Source organism: Leucoraja erinacea, chromosome 1 (genome assembly GCF_028641065.1).
Source record: "Leucoraja erinacea ecotype New England chromosome 1, Leri_hhj_1, whole genome shotgun sequence".
Taxonomy (NCBI): domain Eukaryota; kingdom Metazoa; phylum Chordata; class Chondrichthyes; order Rajiformes; family Rajidae; genus Leucoraja; species Leucoraja erinaceus.
The window spans coordinates 2,980,075-3,006,913 of NC_073377.1; the positions used below are offsets into that span (position 1 = coordinate 2,980,075).

At 44.1% G+C, this 26,839-nt stretch overlaps 1 protein-coding gene across 1 annotated transcript in view; it reads right to left on the minus strand.

Moving 5' to 3' along the window:
• Window positions 1–26,839, minus strand: part of eif2ak3 (eukaryotic translation initiation factor 2-alpha kinase 3) — a 92,276-nt gene that overhangs the window by 21,913 nt on the left and 43,524 nt on the right. The window contains 8 exon segments of the mRNA XM_055644369.1: window positions 5,431–5,543; window positions 9,373–9,596; window positions 11,199–11,321; window positions 13,353–13,487; window positions 15,485–15,653; window positions 17,906–18,140; window positions 22,507–22,640; window positions 23,685–23,879. Of these exon segments, the coding sequence (XP_055500344.1) occupies window positions 5,431–5,543; window positions 9,373–9,596; window positions 11,199–11,321; window positions 13,353–13,487; window positions 15,485–15,653; window positions 17,906–18,140; window positions 22,507–22,640; window positions 23,685–23,879 (1,328 nt within the window).

Below are 26,839 nucleotides of genomic sequence, written 5' to 3' on the forward strand. Positions count from 1 at the left end.
GATCTATAATTCCCTGCTTTTTGCTTAACTATTTTTTGAGAATAGTGGAATTACATCAGCTACCTGCCAGTCTATTGGAACTGTTCCAAACAACCATGCCACTTGGAAAGATAATTAGTTTGCTTGAGATTCTATGTAATGTAGATTATCAGGCCTTCGATCAATCAATTTCCCCACCACAGTTCCCAACTAACATTAATTTCATTCAGTTCTTCCATCTCACTAAATCGGATACTCCCTATATTTCTGGGATTAGCATTCCCTTTTTAAAACAGAACCGAAGTACTTACATGCTCTGCCATTTCTTTGGTATAAATTCCCCTTAACCTGCACTGTAAGGGGCTTTTCACTGCTTTTTCTCTGTTCATTAATATTTTTTCACTAATCTTTTTCTCTCTGTATGTATGTCATTTCAGCCTTCCCTCAAATTCATCAATTCCTTTTTCATTGCCAAATTCTCAACTACTCCCAACTGCCGTTTGTTCCCTTTTCTAGCCGTTTTATATTCCTTTTGCTCGTCAAAAAATGATCAAATCCCGTTTGTAAGATGCAATTGAGCCACCTGTTATGTACACAAGAATGAGCAATTGTTGCAATTCATCCATGCGATCTTTAAATGCTAGACATTGACTACGCATGTCACCCTTTAAGCAACATTCCCTGATCTGTCATAGGCAACTGATGTCTCATACTTCATAGTTTTTTTCTTTATTTAGATTCAGGATCATAGTCTCAGAAATCAACTCTCTCACTCTCCATCTTAATGAAGAAAGGCATCATGCCACGATTGTTGTTCCCAATTATCCCGTACAATAAGATGGCTAGTTTATCCCTTCTCTAAGATGCCCGGTTCTCCAGTACAGCACCCACCAATGTGTAACAAACTTGCCCCGCAAATCTCCTTTAATCTTTGCCTCTCTTACCTTAAAGCCATGCCCTCTAGTCTTTGATATATCCACCTTGGGGAAAAAAGTTCTGATTGTCTAGAGTAAACAATTCAAGTGTGCCCAACTTCTCCCTGTAGCTAATGCCTTTGAATCCAGGAGACATTTGCAAAGGCTACTGGGGAGACTTTAAACTAGAATGGTTGGGGCAAGGTACTCAAATAGAGAAAGCTAGTAGACAGAATGGGAAGCAGGAAGCAGAAAAGGGAAGCACTCGGGCACAAGAGGAGAAAGAAAAAAAAAGGAAATAAACAGAGAATAAGAGGCGGGGGGTTTCTTAAATGTGCATATTTTAATGCTAGGAGCATTGTAAGAAAGGTGGATGAGCTTAGAGTCTGGATAGACACCTGGAAATATGATGTTGTGGCGATCAGTGAAACATGGTTGCAGGAAGGCTGCGATTGGAAACTAAATATTCCCGGATTTCGTTGATTCAGGTGTGATAGAATTGGAGGGGCAAGAGGTGGAGGTGTTGCATTGCTAGTCAGGGAAGATATTACAGCAGTGCTTTGGCAGGATAGATTGGAGGGCTCATCTAGGGAGACTATTTGGGTGGAACTGAGAAGTGGGAAAGGAGTAGCAACACTTATAGGGGTGTATTATAGACCACCAAATGGGGATCGAGAATTGGAAGAGCAAATATGTAAGGAGATTGCAGATATTAGTAGTAAGCACAAAGTAGTGATTGTGGGAGATTTCAACTTTCCACACATAGACTGGGAAACACATTCGGTAAATGGGCTGGATGGTTTGGAGTTTGTAAAATGTGTGCAGGATAGTTTTTTGCAGCAATACATAGAGGTACCTACTAGAGGAGGGGCAGTGTTGGACCTCCTGTTAGGACATGAGACGGGACATGTGGAGGAGGTATGCGTTGGGGAGCACTTCGGGTCCAGTGATCACAATACCATTAGTTTCAATATAATTATGGAGAGGGTCAGAACTGGACCTAGGGTTGAGATTTTTGATTGGAGAAAGGCTAACTTTGATGAGATGCAAAATGATTTAAAAGGAGTGAACTGGGACATTTTGTTTTATGGGAAGGATGTAGAAGAGAAATGGAGGACATTTAAAGGGGAAATTTTAAGAGAACAGAATCTTTATGTTCCTGTTCGGTTGACAGGAAACAGTAAAAATTGGAAAGAGCCATGGTTTTCAAGGGAAATTGGACATCTTGTTCAGAAAAAGAGGGAGATCTACAATAATTATAGGCAGCATGAAGTAAATGAGGTGCTTGAGTATAAGGAATGTAAGAAGAATCTTAAGAAAGAAATTAGAAAAGCTAAAAGACATGAGGTTGCTTTGGCAAGTAAGGTGAAAGTAAATCCAAAGGGTTTCTACAGCTATATTAATAGCAAAAGGATAACGAGGGATAAAATTGGTCCATTGGAGAGACAGAGTGGACAGCTATCTGCAGAGCCAAAAGAGATGGGGGAGATATTGAACAATTTCTTTTTGTCGGTATTCACCAAGGAGAAGGATATTGAATTATGTGAGGTAATGGAAACTAGTAGAGTAGCTATGGATACTATGAGTTTCAAAGTAAAAGAAGTACTGACACTTTTGAAAAATATAAAAGTGGATAAGTCTCCAGGTCCTGACAGGATATTCCCTAGGACATTGAGGGAAGTTAGTGTAGAAATAGCCCTGGCTATGACAGAAATATTTCAAATGTCATTAGAAACGGGAATAGTCTCCGAGGATTGGCGTACTGCGCATGTTGTTCCATTGTTTAAAAAGGGTTCTAAGAGTAAACCTAGCAATTATAGGCCAGTTAGTTTGACTTCAGTGGTGGGCAAATTAATGGAAAAGATACTTAGAGATAATATATATAAGCATCTGGATAAACAGGGTCTGATTAGGAACAGTCAGCATGGATTTGTGCCTGGAAGGTCATGTTTGACTAATTTTCTTGAATTTTTTGAAGAGGTTACTAGGGAAATTGACGAGGGTAAAGCAGTGGATGTTGTCTATATGGACTTTAGTAAGGCCTTTGACAAGGTTCCTCATGGAAGGTTGGTTAAGAAGGTTCAACTGTTGGGTATAAATGCAGGAGTAGCAAGATGGATTCAACAGTGGCTGAATGGGAGAAGCCAGAGGGTAATGGTGGATGGTTGTTTGTCGGGTTGGAGGCAAGTGACTAATGGGGTGCCTCAGGGATCGATGTTGGGTCCTTTGTTGTTTGTCATGTACATCAATGATCTGGATGAAGATGGGGTAAATTGGATTAGTAAGTATGCAGATGATACCAAGATAGGGGGTGTTGTGGATAATGAAGAGGATTTCCAAAGTCTGCAGAGTGAGTTAGGCCATTTCGAAGAATGGGCTGAAAGATGGCAGATGGAGTTTAATGCAGATAAATGTGAGGTGCTACACCTTGGCAGGACAAATCAAAATAGGACGTACATGGTAAATGGTAGGGAATTGAAGAATACAGTTGAACAGAGGGATCTGGGAATAACCGTGCATAGTTCCTTGAAGGTGGAATCTCATATAGATAGGGTGGTAAAGAAAGCTTTTGGTATGCTAGCCTTTATAAATCAGAGCATTGAGTATAGAAGCTGGGATGTAATGTTAAAATTGTACAAGGCATTGGTGAGACCAAATCTGGAGTATGGTGTACAATTTTGGTCGCCCAATTATAGGAAGGGTGTCAACAAAATAGAGAGAGTACAGAGGAGATTTACTAGAATGTTGCCTGGGTTTCAACAACTAAGTTACAGAGAAAGGTTGAATAAGTTAGGTCTTTATTCTCTGGAGCGCAGAAGGTTAAGGGGGGACTTGATAGAGGTCTTTGAAATGATGAGAGGGATAGAGAGTTGATGTGGATCAGCTTTTCCCTTCGAGAATAGGGAAGATTCAAACAAGAGGACATGACTTCAGAATTAAGGGACAGAAGTTTAGGGGTAACATGAGGGGGAACTTCTTTACTCAGAGAGTGGTAGCGGTGTGGAATGAGCTTCCAGTGGAAGTGGTGGAGGCAGGTTCGTTGGTATCATTTAAAAATAAATTGGATAGGCATATGGATGAGAAGGGAATGGAGGGTTATGGTATGAGTGCAAGCAGGTGGGACTAAGGGAAAAAAGTTGTTCGGCACGGACTTGTAGGGCTGAGATGGCCTGCTGTAATTGTTATATGGTTATATGGTTAATATGCTACGCTAGATAACAAAGACCCCACCCCACATTCTAGTAAATCTCTTCTGCACCCTCTCTAAAGCCTCCACACCCTTCCTGTAATGGGTTGACCAGAACTTCAAATGCAGCATAAGCAAAGTCCTCTAAATCTGAACCATGGCTATCTGACTCTTAGCCTCAAGGCCTTGTTCCATGAGGAAAAACATATCATATGCCTTCTTTCCTGTTACCGTCTTGTGGTGCAACATCATGTTTGCTCTGATTAAACCCCATCTGACAATTCTCCCCCCATTTCTATAGCTGATCTAGATTCTGCTATATACAGCCTTCTGCACTGCAACTCCACCAAGGTTGGGGACATTTGCAAACTTACTCACCGACTCATCTACATTTACATACAAGTCACTTATACATATGACAAACACCAGGTCCCAGCATAGATCCATGAGGAACTCCGCTGGTTACAGGCCGGCCTTCCGCCAGAATAATCCTGTCTTTTCTATAAGCAAGCCAGTTCTGAATCCAAACAACCAAATCTCCGATGATCCAATGCAGATAAATCTTCTGGATCAGCCCACCATGAGGGACTTCATCAAACGCATAAAATCCAGACAACATCCACTGCCCTACCCTATAGGGAGATAATGTTCAGATTATCACAACTGGGATATCAAGTGCATCATATAACAATTACAGCACGGAAACAGGCCATCTCGGCCCTACAAGTCCGTGCCGAACAACTTTTTTTTCCCTTAGTCCCACCTGCCTGCACTCATACCATAACCCTCCATTCCCTTCTCATCCATATGCCTATCCAATTTATTTTTAAATGATACCAATGAACCTGCCTCCACCACTTCCACTGGGAGCTCATTCCACACCGCTACCACTCTCAGCGTCAAGAATTTCTACCCCGTATTTCCCCTAAACTTCTGTCCCTTAATCATTTGGAAGGAGATTTTTAACATTGAGAATTATAGAATTAATCAGGGAAGTTGCCAAATAAATAGTCTGGCAGGTTACCCTCAGGATCACCAGGTCTACTGGTGGATATTTGGAAGCAATGCGGATGTTCATCTTGGATGGCTGATAAACTGCAAACTGGGAGGCACAGCCAGATCAGAAGAAAATATCAATGGTGAACGTCGATCAAGAAATCAACATAATGAAGCAATGATAAACAAACACCGCCCCTAGTCACTTGACCCTTCCTCCACTTAAATAGTGCCTTCTGAAACAGGACCGCTTCGAAACTCTTCTCAATGGGACCATTAAGTGTGGGTCTTGTTGTGAGCATGTACCGTATATAATAGAATCCAAGAACACCACCAATGCACAACGAATCTTACCTGGACATATAGTCAACAATCCCAGAGGAATTTGCCAACTCAACTTTCACTGGTTCTAAAGCTACATCGCTAGTACTGTCAGGTTGACATGGTACCTCGTATTCCTTCTTTTGCTGCAGAGATGAAGCAAACATAGAAATTAAACAGTAAACCTTCACTCCACTAAAAAGGCTAAGGGACGTGGTGATAGGTTTCAAGGATACAGACAGTCTGATGGCATAGGTGAAATAATTCAAGTATAAAGAACTCCAAGTACAAATAATTTATGATGCCTGGAAGAATGAGGAGAGAAAATAGACTCCAAATAGTACATTAAAGAAAAAAATCAATGCAAGAGAAAGATCTAACATTGTCTGTGCACAGTTCTTGGACAGTGGAAGGACAGGCAGTTAAAGCATGTGGGCGAAGATTAGTGCCTGATGTGGCAAAAAAACATGTTCTGTAGAAGAGCAATAAAAATGTAGTTCAAGCCATACAAGAATATCATGTCCAACTCCAGGCACCAGACAATAGGAAGAACAAGACTTAGAGCAGTGCTTCTTAAACTGGTGAATGAAATTATTTTGGGGTGACTTAGTTAATTTATGTTTTTTGCTCATGTGACAAAATAAATTATATATCTGTATCTGTATCTTTACGTATAATCACCATCACTGGTTGTTGCATATGTTATATAAAATTATATACAAGGGAGAATAAGATGAAAATTAGCAAAAAACATTAGAATATTTCGTTGAGGGTAAATGAAATTTTGTGATATACTGAAATAGTTTAAGAAGCACTGGCTGAGGACGATATGAGGTTTATCGGAATGGTCTGGGAGACGAGTTATTAGTTACACAAATAGGCAGATAGATCTGAAGATGTTCTCCCTGCTAAGCAACCTGCCAAATCTTCTATTGATGCCAATCATTGGCCAAACAACACAAATCCCCACTTGCCACAAAGCCCAGACCATCTCTCAGGACTAGACAGATGAATATAAAAAGGGAGGGAAATTAAAAGGCAGAATATTCAAGCTATTTTCTGCATCAGAAATAGAATAGAGTCTGAAGAAGGGTTCTGACCCGAAATGTCACCTATTTATTTTCTCCAGAGATGCTGCCTGACCCACTGAGTTACTCCTGCACTTTGTGTCTCCGTTCAGAAACTACTCCGGCATGTAGTAAGGAATGTTTCAACACCCATCTGATGGAACCAGTAAACCAGCAGCAGGGTCATTTAGGCAGCTTGCAGCAGCAAACTGAAAACATCTTTTCAAGTTGCAAAATGTCCCAATGTAATCCCGACAAACACAAACTATGGGGATTAGGGAAGGCAACCTAAAGCTTGGTTAAAGAGATATATTAACATTAGGGGAGAAAGAATGGAAAAGAGAAAGCAAGAGGGGGTGGGAAGAAAATTGAGAGAAAAGGGAAAAAGAAAGGGTGTACAGAGATATACAGAATGATGAAGGAACTTCCAGATGACATGTCCTTGGCAAGCAGTAACATAAACTCCAGATTCCTCCCACATCCCAAAGATATGGTGGATGGTAGATTCATTGACTGCTGTAAAATACCCATAGCTTCGGAGAGTGACAGGAGGGTTGGGGAAGGTTGATATGCATGTGAAGGAGAATACAGGAAGATTGTTCCCGATGTTGGGGAAGTCCAGGACAAGGGGTCACAGCTTAAGGATAAGGGGGAAATCCTTTAAAACCGAGATGAGAAGAACTTTTTTCACACAGAGAGTGGTGAATCTCTGGAACTCTTTGCCACTGAGGGTAGTTGAGGCCAGTTCATTTGCTATATTTAAGAGGGAGTTAGATGTGGCCCTTGTGGCTAAGGGGATCAGAGGGTATGGAGAGAAGGCAGGTACGGGATACTGAGTTGGATGATCAGCCATGATCATATTGAATGGCGGTGCAGGCTCGAAGGGCCGAATGGCCTACTCCTGCACCTAATTTCTATGTTTCTATGTTTCTATAAGCCACAGACAAATAAACAAGTCACAGGGATGGGACTGATTGGAATGCTACAAAACCAACATAAACATGATGGACTAAATGGCCTTTAATGTCACCAAATCAAAATGAAATGAATACAAAATATGAATGTAGAGATTTTGAATGGTTGGAGATAGACACAAAATGCTGAAGTAACTCAGCGAGACAGGCAGCATCTCTGGATAGAAGGAATGGGTGACGTTTCGGGTAGAGACCCTTCTTCATTCCTTCCGTCCAGAGATGCTGCCTGATCCGCAGATACTCCAGCATTTTGTGACTCGGTACTGTTTTCAGACATGGATCGCTGGCAGATAAAGGAGCAAAAAGTGCCGTTAGAGAATTTCAATGACATAAAGACAAGAACAAAAGAAGCTGCATAGAATCCAGTCAAGTTTTTAAATCCCTTGTGCATGTATAGCCGCGATTCATGTGCCTAATCAGCCACACAGCAACATAAATGATACCAGTCATTCCAACACCCCCCCCCGGACACGTCTTCCTCAGTGACTGATCTCCCTCCCCGGAAATTGCACTACTGCTACTGTATATGCTACTGGTAGGCGGTGCGGCTCTAGCCAGCAGCGGCCTCTGCAGCCTGTCCGCGTTTTTATTATTTTTTGTCTGTGTTTTTATGTAGTTTTTGTTATTTTATGTTGGGGTGTGTGTGTGGGGGGATGGGGGGTGGGGTGGGGGGGAGGGGGGGGAAACTTTTGAATCTCTCCCTGCACTGGAGACCCGACCTTTTCTCGTCGGGTCTCAGTTGTCGTTGAGGCCGCAACGAGGAGCGGCCTCCAACGGGAAGAAGCCGGGGACTCTGGTGCCGACTCACCGTTGCCGTCGCGGAGCTGGCCGAGACCGGAGCGGGTGGAGCGGTGGAGGAGCGCTGCTGCTGCTGCTGCTGCTGCTGCTGCTGCTGCTGCTGCTGAGTCGGAGGCTGCAACTGCGGGTCTGCGGACGGCGGCACCGGGAGCCCGCGGATCCCTGGAGGGAGACCGCTTTTCGGGGCTCCTGCAACGGCGAATTCTCCCGCCCGAGTTGCGGGGTTGAAGAGCTCCTGGAGCGGGGCCTGACACCACTGCCCCGTGCGGCTGGAATGGCCGCGGGACTTTGCGAGCGCACACCGGGGGCTTCAACACCAAGACTCGGTGTGCGACCTCGCACCACCCGGCGTGGCTTCAATGGCCGCGGGACAATCGCCATCGCCAGCCAGGGGCTTTGACTTTGACTCTGACATCGGGGGGGGGGGGGAGAGTGCAGTGGAGAGATAAGTTTTTTTGGCCTTCCATCACAGCTATGTGATGGATGTTTATGTAAAATGTAATTATGTTGCGTCTGGGGTCTATTTGTGTGTAATGTATGGCTGCAGAAACGGCATTTCGTTTGGACCTCCAGGGGTCCAAATGACAATTAAATTGACTCTTGACTCTTGATATACATATATATATATATTTACTGTTCCATTATTCTGTGTTCGCACTTCTGGGTGAGATACTAACTGCATTTTGTTGTCTCTGTACTTGCACACTGCACAATGACAATAAAGTTTTGAATCTCAATCTGAATCTGAAAGTTTGCAAAGCTTCCTACAAGGGCTGGCGGGGGATTAAAAAAAAAAAAAGTGGATGCCGAATACACTTCATAATCCATAAGCTTCCAAAAGTTATGGTGTTCGATTCTCCTTTGCAGACATTGAACTTTGTCTACGGAGCTGATGCTCTACAATTTTGAGAAGTATATTCTGCACTCTATATCTTCCCATTTTACCTATTAACGTACAAACGTTGTACAGTCAGCACCTGTAGCCAGGATCAAACCCTGGTCTCTGGCGCTGCAAGGCAGCAGCTGCACTGCTAACACACTATACAACCCCTGAAGTCCAGGTTGAGTCCAGGAATAAAAACCCAAGCAATATTTGGAAAGCATTATGAACAGGATGATGCACAGTATATACATACCTCAATAGATACTGGGTGACGGACGAGCTTACGAACAACATAAGTAGTAGCGAGGACGCAGAGGAGGATGGTTCCTGCTATTTCCCCCCACCAGTCCAGCAGCAAGACGGGGTCTTTCTTTCTGGCTTTTTTCTTCGGTTTTGAGGAGTCGAAGAGTCTGACAGAAATATGGATGTCTCGCTTACTCCGATCTTTCCCGTAGTAGGGCAAATAAAAGCCACTGTCTGGCAACGCAAGCATAAAAACGTGTACTTTAGCTACGGTAACCACCACACGCCTAACGTTAATCTACAACTGTAATTGATCATAAAAGAAACGAGGCAAAAACAAATGTATTATTGCAATGATATCCAGCATCACAGCCCCCTCTGCTGGTAGAGTGGCGATATTGCTTCAATGTTTCGGCAAAACGGTTGCCCAGTCTGTACTTGGTCTTGCCGATGTGAAGGAGGCCACATCGAGAGCACCAAATGAAAAATAAATGTCTTGCTTCATTCTCGGGTAAGGTTTGGCTTTAGAGGCAAGTTGGGGAATGCTGTCACAGAGACATCGAGTCATGCAGAGTGGAAACAGACCCTTTGGCTCAACTTGCCCACGCTGCCCAACATGTCCCATCCAAACTAGTCCCACCTACCTGCTTATAGCCCATATCCCTCTAAACCTACCCTATCCATGTACCTCTCTGAATGCTTTTTTAAATGTTGCAATAGTACCTGCCTCAACTACCTCCTCCGTCAGCTCGTTCCATATACCCACATGTGGACTGAACTGCAGAGAGTCACCAACAATAGAATGGGAGAAGGCTGGGACGGGAGAAGGCCAGGACGGGAGATGTTCAAGAAGGAACTGCAGATGCTGGAAAATCAAATGTAGACAAAATTACTGGAGAAACTCAGCGGGTGCGGCGGCATCTATGGAGTGAAGGAAATAGGCAACGTTTCGGGCCGAAACCCTTCTTCAGACTGATGCAGGGTCATCCACAGAAAACCCTACACGGTCACAGGGAGAACGAACAAACGTCATACAGACAGCATCCATGGTCAGGATCGACCCATGACTCTGGTGCTGTAAGACAGCAGCTTCATTGCTGCGCTACTGTGCTGCGTAAACTTGGCAAGATTTACAAAGCAATGCGATGGTGAAACAAGTGGGGAACTAAAAATAAGCGATGCTCAAATATAATGCAGTATGGAATTATGTAGACACAAGAAACTGCAGATGCTGGTTTACATAAACACTGCTCGAGTAACTCAGTGGGTTAGGCAACATCTGTGGAGGACATGGACAGCAATGGTTTGAACCAGGGAACTTCTTCAGACTGATTGTAGTAAAAGAGAAAGTTGGATAAGAAAGGATACCAGGACAAAGCCTGGTAAATGATAGGTGGTTGCTGTGGAAATACATAGAAACATAGACAATAGGTGCAGAAGTAGGCCATTCGGCCCCTCGAGCCTGCACCGCCATTCAATATGATCACGGCTGATCATCCAACTCAGTATCCTGTACCTGCCTTCTCTCCATACCCCCTGATCCCTTTAGCCACAAGGCCCACATCTAACTCCCTCTTAAATATAGATAATGAACTGGCCTCAACTACCTTCTGCGGCAGAGAATTCCACAGATTCACCACTCTCTGTGTAAAAAATGTTTTTCTCCTCCCAGTCCTAAAAGATTTCCCCTTTATCCTTAAACTGTGACCCCTTGTTCTGGACTTCCCCAACATTGGGAACAATCTTCCTGCATCTAGCCTGTCCAACCCCTTAAGAATTTTGTAAGTTATCACATTGTAATAATCTATAACTCTGAGAAATGATTATAACACTTACCGTACGGATATTGCAATAGAGACAGGGCTCCGATACTGTATTCCTCGTGTGAGTGTATGTCATTGCTGAGACATTTATCATGTTCATCAGAGCGGACCAAAGCTGGCGTTCTAGCAGGTGAATCTTTATACACAAAAGAAAAACAGTTTTCAATATTTTGCAGTTGTGTATTTGCACTCCTCATCCACAGTGGCTCATTAAGAGGTTGTGCATTCAAGACCAATCAGGATGTTTGAGAGTATAATCCAGGCAACCACTCCATTGCCATTACAGGACTTTCTACATGGAGAGAGGATTCAGAAATCGGAGGTGCAAAAGGACTTGGGAGTACTGGTGCAGGGTTTCCAAAAGGGTAATTTGTCGAATCCATGCCAGGAAAGCAAATGTAATATTCACAATTACTTCGAGAGGACGAGAATGTAGAAGCAAAGATGTAATGCTGTGGCTTTATACGGAGCTGGTCAGACCACATTGTAAGCTGTTTGAGGCCCTACATTTGGGGAAGTATGCACTGGCATTGGAGAGGGCCCAGAGGAGGTTTACAAGAATAATCCTGGGGATTATTGGGTTAATGTATGAGGAACGTTTGATGCCTGCACTTGCTGGTGTTTAGAAGGATGAGGGGGATTCCCATTGAAACCTACTGAATAATGAAGGGCCTGAATACAGTGGATGTGGAGAGGATGTTTCCAGTGGTAGGAGAGTCTAGGATCAGAGGGCAGAACATCAAATAGGATGCACCTTTAGAATGGAGCCGTGGTGGAGTTTCTTTAGCCACAGGTCGGTGAATCTGTGGAATTCATTGCCACGGACTGCAGTGAAGGCCAAGTCACTGGGTATTTTTACAGTGGAGATTAATAGGTACTTGATTAGTCAGGGAGTCAAATGTTGAGGGGGGGGGGAAGCCAGGAGTACGGGGTTGAGAGAGAAAAACAAATTAGCCACGATCAAATGGCAGAGCAGACTTGATGGGCCAAATGGCCTAACTCTGCCTCATGGGTCTTAAGAAGTTATGAACGACTGTCAGATCGCCATATTTTGGGATGATTTTAATGGAGGCTCAGTCTGCCATCTCAACCGCATGCTGGAGGCCAGAGGAGACCATTTCAAAGAAGAGCAAGAGAGTTCTGTTCTCACTGATACAGAACTGAAACAGGTTAGTAGATCACGGTTTGAGAGCTGGCTGTGAACTTTCAATGACATTTCAAAAGCTGCTGGGGTTGAATGTCCAAGGTTCAGAAAGGCATTGAAGCCTTTATCTGGAGCAGAACGGCACAATACTGCCACCTGCTGGACAATGTGATAATTGCACCAATAGACCAGTGCTGTCAGAAGTGGCTTCAAATTCCTTCAAAAGAGGAATAACCTATGAACAGAAAAGTTTACTTAAGGAAAGGAAGGGTTGAGAGCTGGAAGGCGAGCAAAGGCTGTGCATTCAAGGGAAATGTGGGAAGGTGAAAGGACGGAGGGTCTTAGAGTTTGATGAATGAGTGGAAATTTAAGCCAGTGGAGGATTCTGGTGGGGATGTGTATGAAGATCCTCTGCTGCTTTTTCCAGTCAAGTGTCACAAATTGGAGAGGACACACACACACACTTTAAAAATCTGTCCTTACACTTTACAGAATAACTTGATTCCAAGGTCCCTGGCTTAAACCTTCTTTACTAGAATAGACCAGCTGGGGCAAATAGCCTGCTTTTGTGCTGCAATTGTATACCATCAATATTTAAACTCGGCATAACAAGTACAATGGCTACCTGCAATTATGTCATGGGTTATGGGGAGGAAGCAGGAGAATGCAGTTCGGAGGGAGAGATAGGTCAGCCATGATTGAATGGCGGAGTAGACTTGATGGTTCGTATAGCCTAATTCTGCTCCTATTACTTAGAAACATAGAAAATAGGTGCAGGAGTAGGCCATTCGGCCCTTCGAGCCTGCACCGCCATTCAATATGATCATGGCTGATCATCCAACTCAGTATCCTGTACCTGCCTTCTCTCAATACCCCCTGATACCTTTAGCCACAAGGGCCACATAACTACTTATGACCTTATCTCAAATCATTATGATGGTGATATTATTTTCAGAAAAACAAATTTCAATACATTGCACGCAAAAGGATTTTAAATACTGCGTTAGTACTGGATCAACTTACGAATTAGAGGCTTCCATCTGATGTTAGGCAAGGAGATGATGTCCGTCTCATGTTCCCCAACAGCCGGCACCATCAATGGGAACTTGTCCGATAATCTAACAGATGCCTGCATGTACAGCTGTCCCTTGTACATACCTGGAAATGAGAGTGAAAGGTTGACAGTGTCAGCAACAGGCTTAAATGTAATGGAACTGAACTATTCAGACTGTACTGCTGAACGACAGTGGTCTCATATGCATCAGATTCTGTGCTTGGGATAAATAAATCATAAATTGAAGACATCGGAAATGTATCAGGTTTGATCTTTCAATTCTATCATGGGGAACAGGGGTTATGGATTACATTATGGTTATTGCATTACATTTCTTCCTCTGACAAATCCAGACTGTGAATATCCTCCCTGCACTTTTAAAACATGAATCCTCGACGTAAACATCACCAACAATGTGTTCTGGAACACTCATATTCTACTTCTTTAGAAGGCTTAGGAAGTTAGGCATGTCCCCAACAACTTTCACCAACTTCTACAGAGGTGCCATAGAAAGCATTTCATCATTTTATCAGGATGCACCACACATGGTTTGGGAACAGTTTGATCCAAGATTGCAAGAAATTGCAGAGAATTGTGGACACAGCCCAGACCATCACACAAACCAACATCCCTTCCATGGACTTAGTTCACACCTCGCGCTGCCTCGGCAAGGCCATCAGCATAATTAAGGACGAGTCGCACCCTGGCCACTTCTTCTTCTCCCCTCGGGCAAATGGTATAGAGATGTAAAAACCTCTATGCCATTCAGGGACAGTTTCTTCCCATCCAGCTGTTATCAAGCAACTGAATCAGCCTACCAACAACAAGAGAGCAATCCAGAGCTACTATCTACCTCATTGGAGACCCTCGGACTATCTTTGATCGTGCTTTACTGGACTTTATCTTGCACTAAAGGTTATTCATGTTATTCCCTTTATCATGTACCTGTACACGTGGATGGCTCGATTGTAATCATGTGTTGGCTTTCCACTGAGCAGTTCGCACGCAACAAAAGCTTTTCACCGTACCTTCGTACACGTGACAATAAACTAAACGACCACTCGGGAGTGCTCTGGTCATGTTTGCCACCTACTTATTCACAGGCTATCGTTTCATTGGTATTTGAGACTATTATGCTGTGCACTAATTTGCTATTAGGTTTTGTGGATGAAAGAATATCGACAGAGAGCATTGGTTTAATTAGCAAGCCTCTCTTGTGGAACTTTTGCCTCCCAGTGGTCCAGATGGAACAATTCATTGGACTTTCTCAGAGCACTTCAGTAGCCACTTACTTCCAAAGGTTAGTTATGTAGCACAGTGCCTCCTTTCAAAAAATCCACCCAATGGACTGGAACTCACCATGTGGGGAATTACCCCAAACCAACAAGCATCCTCGTGACTTGCTCCCCCACCCCCTACACTCCTGACACCCAATTGTCTTTTTTTTTTTGCCTCTAGCCATTTCCACCGATCTGATAACCACCTCCTGACCCTCAACTGTATCCACCGATCACTTGCCAGGCTTTGCCCCATCTCTACCTCTGTAGCACGGTGACACAGCGGTAGAGTTGCTGCCTCACAGCGCCAGAGACCCGGCTTCGATCCTGACCACGAGCGCTGTATGTACAGAGTTTGTACGTTTTCCCTGTGACCGTGTGGGTTTTCTCTGGGTGCTCCATTTTCCTCCCACACTCCAAAGATGTACAGGTTTGCAGGTTAATTGGCTTTGGTAACAGGCAGGTAAATTCTCCCTAATGTGGATAGTGCTAGTCGGTGCAGACTCGATGGGCTGAAAGGCCTGTTTCCACACTGTTTCTCTAAACTAAACGCTCTCTTTTACAGCTTTCTTCACAAGATCCCCTCCCACCCCATACACACACAATCCAACAGTCTGAAGAAAGGTCCCCACCCAAAAGATTGTCTGTCCATTTCCCTCCCCAGATTCTGCCTAACCCATTGCGTTCCCCCAGCACCTTCTCTTGCTCTTGCTTCCTTGTGCTCACAATAGTAACTTGCGTAAATCAGGAAGCCAGGCCGCTTAATTTAAAGGAATGGCACCGGATCCGTGGATGAGTTTACCAACTGGCTTTTCCACTCTTACCCAGATAGACGCTGGATTCTGCCGACTCAGCTGCTCCTCTTGCTGCCTCCACGAGATCTTCCTCATCATCTTTGTCATCGTTGGCGGAGTAGCTGGCATCATCGAAGAGGCTGACTGGGGTCACTTCTCCATCTTCTACCAACCAGGCCGACGCTACTGGAGTACAGAACTGCCAAAGCAGATTGGGCAAGGGCACGTCACAATCAACACACTGAACATAGAAGAGTGCAGCACAGGATCAGGCCCATCGGCCCAGTGTCTGAGCCAAACATAATGCCAGGTTAAACTAATCTCCTCTGCCTACATGTGATCCATATCCCTCTATTCCCTGCATTTCCATGTACCCATCTAAAAGCCTCTTAAATGTCACTGGTGTATCTACTTTCACCCTTACATCTGATAGCATGTTTCAGTCACCCACCACTATTTGTGCACAAAAAAAAAAAAAAAAGTTGCCCCCACCCCCCCCTTTAAATCTTATCTAATTGGAAAATTATTTTTTTTTTATTTCCATCCTGGGACAAAGGTTCTGATCGTCTACCCTACTGTGCCTCTCATAAAATTATACATGTCCATCAGGACACCCCTTAGTCTCCGATGCTCCAGAGCAAACTATCCAAGTTTGACTAACCTCCACTAGCAGCAAATACCCTCTAATCAAGGAAGCATTCTGCTCCCCGTTGGATTGCAACCTTGTCGTGGTCGGGGAGCTTGTGTGTCTCAGTGACCCCAGAGCTATGCCAGCAGGAGATTCGTCTCCTGTTAGTAGGTATGTTACAAAACCTACCTGAATCGTGTCTGAGTATCTGCCCCACCCCGTGTGCGCGATTCTGGCGCTGTTTAGAGGGGGCGGGTTTAAAACGCGATTTTTACTAGGCTGTTGCAATCGAAAATGTTCAGCCTAGTAAATCATTAACGGAAAATCACTGGAAGGCCCCGTCGCAAAAGGTATTATTAGTTTTTATGGCCTTGTATAATAGTTATAGTAGTTTAAAAATCACTCTCTCAACCCACAACCTCTCGCAGCCCCAGGGTTTTATAAAGCAAACAATTAAAGGTATGTACCTTATTTTTACATTAAAAGGGGCTTCTTAAGAACCCTGTATATAAAGTTTTCTATAGCGAATAGTTCATTTTGGGCTCTTTATATCCCGCAGTATTTTTCTGGGCATTTGAGAGCACAAATCCAGCGTAATGTGAACGTTCTAAACCAGCGCGTTCACAGGAACCCACTAGAAAGCCGATTTAAATTTACTTTAATTTACAGCAATTAAACACTAAATTCCTTCCATTTGGCCTATAAATTGATGTAAATGAGATTTAAAAATCATGTTTTATTGTGAATTATTTGTGAATATTATTTGGACACTTAGGCTATTTAAAAATGTTAATCATTTATTAAGAAATTGATAGATGTTTAGATCTAGTAATTGAAGTTTGAAATTAGCTACAATTGGGTAACTAACTAATTATACACTTTAATTTCAGGTCCTCCAAGTAAGATTATTTTATATTTGTTTCAGAATGGTTCAATCTATGATAACTGAAAATTTCATTCAGTTCTCTTAATTTTTAAGAAGGTTATGGGCTTTTGACTGTCCTCGATCACAGCTTTTTTGTTATGTCCATAGAAAATCAATAGGGAACAAGATGCTAATTTCCGAGTATGAAAATGGCCATAACTTTTTTATTACTTGAGATATGAAAGTGAATTAGGTGTCAAATTAAACTTATCGTTATGCTTTATCTGATGGGATAAATTGCAGACTTGATTTTTTAAATCTCAAAATTTTGTAACATTGCTACTGTTAGGTTCACCCGTGCTGGACAGGTTGAAGGGTAGAGGCAAGACGAAGAACGATCCACTGGTCCTCCAGGTTGGAGGTTGAGCACAGGGCTAACAGCCCTGTCTCGTAAAACAAATATTTACGGAAACAGCAACTGAAAGAATCAACACTACTGAGTGGAGGACATTCGTTGCTGCCTACATGCCAGGAGGCATAATAGGCAGTAAGTAAGTAAGTCAAGGAAGCATTCTGGTAAACCTCCTCTGAACCCTCTCCAAAACCTCCACATTCTTCCCGTACTGTACACAATACTCCAAATGCACCCTAACCATGTGCTGTAACGCTGCAACAAGACTTCTGGACTCGCACTCATTACCTCAACCAATGAAAGCAAGCTGATACAGATGTCATAGCACACAGAACTTATAAAGTGACTAATTTTACATACACGCACCTTCGCATATACATAAACTGAGTACCAATTTCGTCCCTGTTCTGACAAAGGGCTTTGAACCTGACATTTTACCTCTGCTCCCTTTCCACTAATTCTACCCAACTTGCTGAATGTTTCTGGCATTTTATTTTTTTCAGATTTCCAGCATCCAGTTGTTTTTTAATTTTTTTAAATCATCACCTGGTGTTCCCATTCCAGCTGTCCATCATGTTTGTTACTGAAGGACATCACCTTCCAGTCTGAAACAGAGACCTTTATCACCCTGTCTTTAGTGCTGCCGTCCTGTTCCATTTCTGAGAGGACCTTCGATCGACCCTTCCAGTGGTTGGCACTGCTCTCACTCTCAATGTAGTTGATGCTCGATGTGGCATCGCGGACAAACCTTAGGTCACAGTGTCCAACACTGAAGTTCCACCTTACAAAGAGCAAACAAATATTAGATTCTCCACACAAGCTAAAACATCCAGCTTTAAAGCACAGTAAAATGTCCCAAGAGGCTTAAGTAAACTAAATACAAACCGCAGGAGTCAAATAAAAGGTTTGCTCACCAGTAAATGTTAATGGCAATGGAATTTAAGGAGGCAGAAAGGGAGGGAGGGAGGGAATGGGGAAAGGAGGGACCTTAAGGGGAGGGGGGGGAGGGGGAGAGGAGGGGAGAGAGACAGAGAGAGACGGAGAGATGGAGAGAGACGGAGAAAGGGAGACAGAGAGAGAGAGACGGAGAGAGACGGAGAGAGACGGAGAGAGACGGAGAGAGACGGAGAGAGACGGAGAGAGACAGAGAGAAAGCTCTCTAAACTAAACACATAGCTGAATTATTCACGTTGAGTGTATGTTGAAATATGAAGTAAGGCACTGCGAATGGTCAAACAGTCATTTGATCAGTTTCAGTAAGAAGGTATTGCTGAGACAAATTGCAGATTGACATAGAAACATAGAAAATAGGTGCAGGAGTAGGCCATTCAGCCATTCGAACCTGCACCGCCATTCAATATGATCATGGCTGATCATCCAACTCAGTATCCTGTACCTGCCTTCTCTCCATACCCCCTGATCCCTTTAGCCACAAGGGCCACATCTAACTCCTTCTTAAATATAGCCAATGAACTGGCCTCAACTACCTTCCGTGGCAGAGAATTCAGGAGATTCACCGCTCTCTGTGTGAAAAATGTTTTGCTCATCTCGGTCCTGAAAGATTTCCCCCTTATCCTTAAACTGTGACCCCTTGTTCTGGACTTCCCCCAACATCGGGAACAATCTTCCTGCATCTAGCCTGTCCAACCCCTTAAGAATTTTGTAAGTTTCTATAAGATCCCCCCTCAATCTTCTAAATTCTAGCGAGTACAAACCAAGTCTATCCAGTCTTTCTTCATATGAAAGTCCTGACATCCCAGGAATCAGTCTGGCGAACCTTCTCTGTACTCCCTCTATGGCAAGAATGTCTTTCCTAAGATTAGGAGACCGAAACTGTATGCAATACTCCAGGTGTGGTCTCACCAAGACACTGTGCAACTGCAGTAGTACCTCCCTGCTCCTATACTCCAATCCTTTTGCTATGAAAGCTAACATACCATTCGCTTTCTTCACTGCCTGCTGCACCTGCATGCCTACTTTCAATGACTGGTGTACCATGACACACAGGTCTCGCTGCATCTCCCCTTTTCCTAATCGGCCACCATTCAGATAATTTATACACCTGACTACCTGAATACACCAGACATTTATACACCTGACTACTATCAATGTAAGAAAGTGGCTGAGACAGTTTTACAAACCTTGTGAACTACCCATTATCAATAAAACATATCTGGGAAAAGACCTTATGAAGTGGAGACAATCAGGCTGATAATCATAAGAGCATGTGGTTAAAGTGATCATAAAAGCCAAGTATTATCATAAAAGCCATTTTATCTAAATGGTGGCCGACTAGGAAAAGGGGAGATGCAGCGAGACCTGGGTGTCATGGTATACCAGTCATTGAAAGTAGGCATGCAGGTGCAGCAGGCAGTGAAGAAAGCGAATGGTATGTTAGCTTTCATAGCAAAAGGATTGGAGTATAGGAGCAGGGAGGTTCTACTGTAGTTGTACAGGGTCTTGGTGAGACCACACCTGGAGTATTGCGTACAGTTTTGGTCTCCAAATCTGAGTAAGGACATTATTGCCATAGAGGGAGTGCAGAGAAGGTTCACCAGACGGATTCCTGGGATGTCAGGGCTGTCTTATGAAGAAAGACTGGATAGACTTGGTTTATACTCTCTAGGATTTAGGAGATTGAGAGGGGATCTTATAGAAACTTACAACATTCTTAAGGGGTTGGACAGGCTAGATGCAGGAAGATTGCTCCCGATGTTGGGGAAGTCCAGGACAAGGGGTCACAGCTTAAGGATAAGGGGGAAATCCTTTAAAACCGAGATGAGAAGAACTTTTTTCACACAGAGAGTGGTGAATCTCTGGAACTGGCCACAGAGGGTAGTCGAGGCCAGTTCATTGGCTATATTTAAGAGGGAGTTAGATGTGGCCCTTGTGGCTAAGGGGATCAGAGGGGATGGAGAGAAGGCAGGTACGGGATACTGAGTTGGATGATCAGCCATGATCATATTGAATGGCGGTGCAGGCTCGAAGGGCCGAATGGCCTACTCCTGCACCTAATTTCTATGTTTCTATGTAAGTAGAATTTGGAGAAATTAAAGAAACAGGTACATACAAGGAAAGTAACGGAATTATAGTCAGACAATTGTCTATCAAAATCAAAGCCTATGAGGTATGTGATGTAAAAAAACTGGATGATTGGGAGCAACAAGTCTGTAGGACAAACATTGCAGAAGTAAGGCGTCAAATACTTAAAGAAGACCCTGGATTGCAGCTCAGCTGGAGTAGATGTTACCTACAGCAAATAGGTGGGATTTTGGAACTTGTAAAAATAAATTTAAGAGTTGAGTAACTACATAAGTCAGGTAACTAAAATGTTAATTAAAGCTTGAAACTTTGTAACAGTGGTGTAGCAAAGAGGTGAATTAGTTTTGCTTCAAGCAATATAATGCATCTTTGAGGTTAGTTTCATTTTTAAGTTTACAGCGAGAAAACAACCCTTCGGCCCACCGAGTCTGTGCAAACCAGCGATCACCCCGTACGCTGCCTACACTATCCTACACACTAGGAATAATTTGCATTCTTTACCAAAGCTAACTAACCTACAAACCTGCATGTTCTTGGAGTGTGTGAGGAAACTAGAGCGCCTGGAGAAACCCATGTGGTCACAGGGAGAATGTACAAACGTTGCACAGACAGCACCTGTAGTCAGGATCGAACCCGGGTCTCTATCACTGTAAGGGAGCAACTCTACAGCTGTGCCACCCCACTAACAATAATTGCACCAATTGTGATAGATAAACTATAGTTATTAGGAAAAGTTATTGTCTGGTGTGGTTGAGCTTTAATTAGCAACATGTAGGTTCCCAACTGTCCCAAAATGGAGGAATGCAGATCTTGAAGGATCATAAGAGATTACGAAGAAGGGGAATGGGCAGGCACTGAAGGGATTTAACAGCAAGGGAATAATTTAATAAGCACTATCATACAGGAAGCCAAGATAAATCAGCAAGCACACTATTGATGGGTGCAAAGACAGGAAGAGTTCAGACCACGTGTACAGAGAGTTTTAGAGCTAAGACACTGCCACACTTGGGGGCAGTTGGCCCCTGTTATAGCCCTGATATTTTACAGCAGCCAGATTATTGTTCTTAATCCAGTGCTGCGAAATCAGTGCTAATCCAGAGCTGAGAGATCATCTCATGAACCGTGGAGTTTGATCAACCATCTGGCAGAAGAAACGCAAACTTAAAAGTCCATACCATCAGATTCAGAAAGAGCTCCATCCCCGTGGCTACCAGAGTACTGAACAATCCTCTCACGAGCTATGGCTGTAGTCCCCATCTCCCTCCCCATTTTTTTTAACATTGTTTTAAAAATTAGAAGTACAATAATATGGTACCATAGGTACCTAGTATATATTGGCATGTACAGCTTCTTCTTAGAGACAGAAAAAGAATAGAAAAGAAATAGAGAAGTGTGTGATATCAGAAAGTGAAAAAAGAAAGAAAATGAAGAGAAAAGAAACAGAGGTAGAAAGCAAAAGAATAAAGGAGAGATATTATTGAGATAGGGATATCATCTTATTGAGGCACCGGCACATTTTTAAAATCTGCACTTTCTCCGAAGCTGTAGCGCCATGAAACTACAACCTTATATTCTGCATTCTGGTATTTTTCTCTTTGCACTACCTGTTGTGTGTGTGCGGTTTGATTGTACTCGCGTACATATGAATTCACTAGATAGCACGCATACAAAGTTTGTCCATTATATGTAGGTGCACGTGATAACAACAAACCATTATCAATACCAACTGGCCAAATTGCCTTACTCTTTGAGGACACCTGCAAGAGCTACACGGTGGCGTTAACATTGCAAAACTACAGAGATAAGAATTACAGAGAGACCAGAGATAAGAACAGATTTGAAGATTGGATTGCGAATCCAGAGGGAGGAAAGTAACACTAGGGAGGAGAGGGTATGGAGTAGAGATATAGATGTGAATACAGATGGGATACAGGGAAGGGGGTTAGTTAGAGGTTAACTATAAATTGGAGAATTCAATCATCATACTGTACTAATGCGCAATCTTCTTCTCCAAAAAGCCCCAATTTATTCCTTAAGGTATCTCCGCCTTCTCCAACCCTGGCTTTAATCGGGTTCCTTTAAGAACAGACATGAATTAAACTCACTTCTCGGCACCAGATCGAGGTCCCACAGCTCTCACCGTCTTCTGCGTGCGCTGCAGCAGCAGCAGATCAGATTCCTGGTCCGTCACATCCTCATCCCAGCGGCTGCATCCCCCCATGGAGCAGACGTACTGCATCTGGATAGGGTTGGGTGGGTGGGAGCGGGTGCAGGAGGTAAAGCAGAGGAGATTCCCTGTCAGTAAAAGCACTCAAGCAGTTAGACGGCAACGGTGCAGAGAACCAGCAACTCGTAGCATCCAATATCACAAGCACCATCAGACAACTGAGTCCCCACTGTGGGCTTCACGTAGACACCATGAAGAAAGTATTGCAGTGGCAAGACAAGTTGCAAAAAACGTCAGCCACTGTGCCTTGCCAGGACTACAGTGAAGGGCACCCTTCTCCAATGTGAGAAGATGTGCAGGCTTCAGATGTACGACGCTGGCAAAGTGACATCTCGTCAACAACACACATCATTATTAACATGAAAATGCGTGAAATACATCAAGCTGCAGATTTCCAAGACTTGCTGGTCGATTACTGCTGCTCCAGCATTTTCCTCTCAGCGTCCCATTAATTGCAAAAACGCTGGATTTGCAAGTTAAACTTACAGCAGAAACTCCTTATTAATAGCGCAGCCACATCGTATGAATGGTGTTGTGATTGCTGATGCAAAACTCAATCAATCTCTCTGCCAAATTGGGAAATCTAGTCCTGTAGCATGTAGATTATTCTCGACATTCTCTGAAATTCATCTCTTGTTCAAACTTCATTCTTAATTAATTTGTTCTTTCCTCCTCTACATTTCTTTCTGCACTTGACTTGACTATTTTAAAGTGGCTTCCATTCTCTTCTCTATCACATAAAGTGTAGATTATTGGTTATACTTAAAGTGCAGATGAGAAATATTAATTGCCACAACCTTGATCGCCTAAAACAATCAATGTTCACTGGCACCCAAAGAAATATCAGATTCGCATCCAAAACAGATGAGTTGTGGTTCAATTAGTTTGGAGATACAGCATGTACTCGGGTCTCTGGCATTGCAAGCACTGTAAGGCAGCAACTCTACTGCTGCGCCACCGTGACCGCCCTCACGATGCCTCATCTAAGCTAGTCCCGTTTGCCCACATTCCTCGAAACCTTTCTGATCCATGTCCCCGTCCAGGTTTCTCAGTTACCTTTCCAGTGTCGGCATCCAGCCCGTAGGTTGTCTGGGACTTCCCTCCAACCAAGACTACATCGTCGCCAAGTCGGTAAGAAGATTCCAGGAGAGACTCCACCGTGAAAGGAACCGCCTCCATGCTTTCTCTGTCTCGATCCCATTGGAAAAGGTGCCCATCCAGCGACGGAATTATCACTTTGTTCCCAAAGACCTGCATGAAAGTAGCAGTCACTGTCATTATGCCACATTATGCTATGGGCTGTACACAAACACACATTTATAGTGTAGGGGGTTACATTGTCCTCAGCAGTCCCAGTTAAAACTCGAAGATAATATCCATTTTATGCTGTACCTGAACAGGATGAAATAACTCCATAACTCAACCTCAACTCTGCTAGACCAAGGCAACTCCACAAACTCAAAACACTCAAGGCAACACCATGAACTAGAAGCTTCTTGGAATTTCTGGACTTGGGAGGCTTTATGTAGAAGTCCCAAAGTTGCTTCTGCTGATTTCATAGAAACATAGAAACATAGAAATTAGGTGCAGGAGTAGGCCATTCGGCCCTTCGAGCCTGCACCGCCATTTAATATGATCATGGCTGATCATCCAACTCAGTATCCCGTACCTGCCTTCTCTCCATACCCCCTGATCCCCTTAGCCACAAGGGCCACATCTAACTCCCTCTTAAATATAGCCAATGAAGTGGCCTCAACTACCCTCTGTGGCAGAGAGTTCCAGAGATTCACCACTCTCTGCGTGAAAAAAGTTCTTCTCATCTCGGTTTTAAAGGATTTCCCCTTTATCCTTAAGCTGTGACCCCTTGTCCTGGACTTCCCTAACATCGGGAACAATCTTCCTGCATCTAGCCTGTCCAACCCCTTAAGAATTTTGTAAGTTTTGTCCAACCCCTCAAGAATTTTGTAAGTTTACCCAACAGAATCAAGCAGGGGCAGAAAACCCGGGGGGGGGGGGGGGGGGGGGGGGGGGGGGGACCAGAGGGGACACGTCCCCCCCATGTTTTGAGAGGTGGGCGACATCCCCGCCAGGTTAACCTGCATGGGCTTGCGGGAAATATGGCCAGCGCGGAGAAGCGGCGCTGGTATCCCATCGGTCCAGACAGGGCTGTTAGTTAACCCGGTGGGACAGGCAGTTGAGGTGCATTTAGCGCTGGATTGAGCCTCAGAAGCCGCGTGCGGGCGTGTGTGTGTGCGCATGCGGCCGCCAAAATATTGTGTCCCCCGTCCCCTCCATGTTTTGATAGTGAGTTCCGTTCTTGGAATCAAGAGAAAAACCTGGATTGACAGGAACTTAAACCTTTTACAAAGTAGACATACTTTGAAATACCTGAAAATCTTGTTTTGTGTAATACTTGCCTGGCAAACCCTGGTCCTAAGATCATAATTCCATCACAATTCAAATTTATAATTCCATAATATTTCAAAATATTACAAATTCTAACAAAATATATTTCAACTACTTAAATCAATGGAGTCATTCAGCTTAAAAGCAGGGAATTTCTGCAAATCCTTTGTAAAGTTCAGGATTTACCTCAACTGGAGCAATATATTCAATTCCATTTGTTGCTTTATAGAACAGGTCTCAAGGGTGTAGGGAAGGTTCACAAAGAATTACGTCAGCTGCGCAGCACAGGCCCCGAGTACGCGCCCGGGGATGCCGTCAGGGCCAGCAGCCTTACATGCATTAGTCCTACTCAGTGCCACGTACACGTCGTAGGGGGTGAGTGTGAGGGGTGGGTGATCAGCAGGGAGCACAGCCTTGATGGCGGTCTCTAGATTGTCCCTGTCGAAGCGGCCATAGAAGTGGTTAAGCTCCGGTAGCGAGGAAAAGGCTAGGAATCGCTAGCCTGTGTGGGGCTAGCTCTAACCTGGCCTTTAACCCACCTCTGCGTCCCCAGCGGTGCTTTCGTACGCGTCGCCGTCTGTTGGTGCTTCCGGTCGGCCGAGCTGGCTTGGTGCGCGCTGGTGTTCTGCTGCTCCGTTGCTCCGCGCCTCCGTGGCTCCGGTGGCGTTCTCCAGCCCCGCGGCTCCGCTGACGTTCTCCAGCCCCGCGGCTCTGCTGGCGTTCTCCAGCCCCGCGGCTTGAGTGGCGTTCTCCAGCCCCGCTGCTCCGGTGCTCCATTACTCTGACGAGCTCAGGAACGAGGCGGAGATCGCCCAGAAAGTTGTTGCAGCCGCAGGAACCGAAGTCCAGAAGTTCCTGTCGGCTGTACGAAATGGATACAAGACTGCTCCGTGTGAGCAGCCTTGAAGCAGGTAGGGGAATTGTCGCTATTTTTCCCATTCTTGGGAGACACGGGGCGTCGCGATGTGCCCGCGCCGCCGCCATTTTGGTTCTGCAGGTAACAACAGGAAATCACTATACCGTGGTATATGTGATAATAAAGAACTATTGAACCACTGTGAGGGAGGTTTGACCAAGTTTTATAAATGACACGGTGGTATTATAGTGATGGACTGAACTACATCCACAACTCAATGCAATTTCTTGTGGTCTTCGTTTAGCAATACCACTGCCTCAACTTCTCCATCTTGGTCTGGTTTGGCTCAGCCAGACATAAAAACAGCTTTTCCCCCCACAAGTTGGAGGGTAAATCTGAAGAAGGGTCTCGACCCGAAACTTCACCTACTCCTTCGCTCCATAGATGCTGCCTCACCCACTGAGTTTCTCCAGCATTTTTGTCTACCTTTCTACGAGTAGTAGCTCTACTCAATAACCAAAAGTCTGTCGCCTCATTTTGCTCTGGTATTTTATTTCATTCACATGTTTAAACTGTAATGTCTTATTATTAATGTTTAATGTTTTATGTGTCATTCTTAAATGTTACTGTATGTCGTGTTGTTACTTGCGAGCAGAGCACCAAGGCAAATTGCTTGTATGTGAATATACTTGGCCAATAAACTTATTCATTCCACAAGACCATACGAAATAGCAGAGGTGTGGATGTAGACCAGTCCATCACACAGACCAGACTCCCCCTCATCAACTAATTCTACTACTTTTGCCACGATATCTGAGGATGTGCTGGCTCTGGTGAGGGTCCAGAGGAGTTTTACAAGAATGATCCCAGGAATGGTGGGTTAACATATGATGAGCGTTTAACAGCACTGGGCCTGTACTCGCTGGAGTTTAGAAGAACGAGGGAGGAC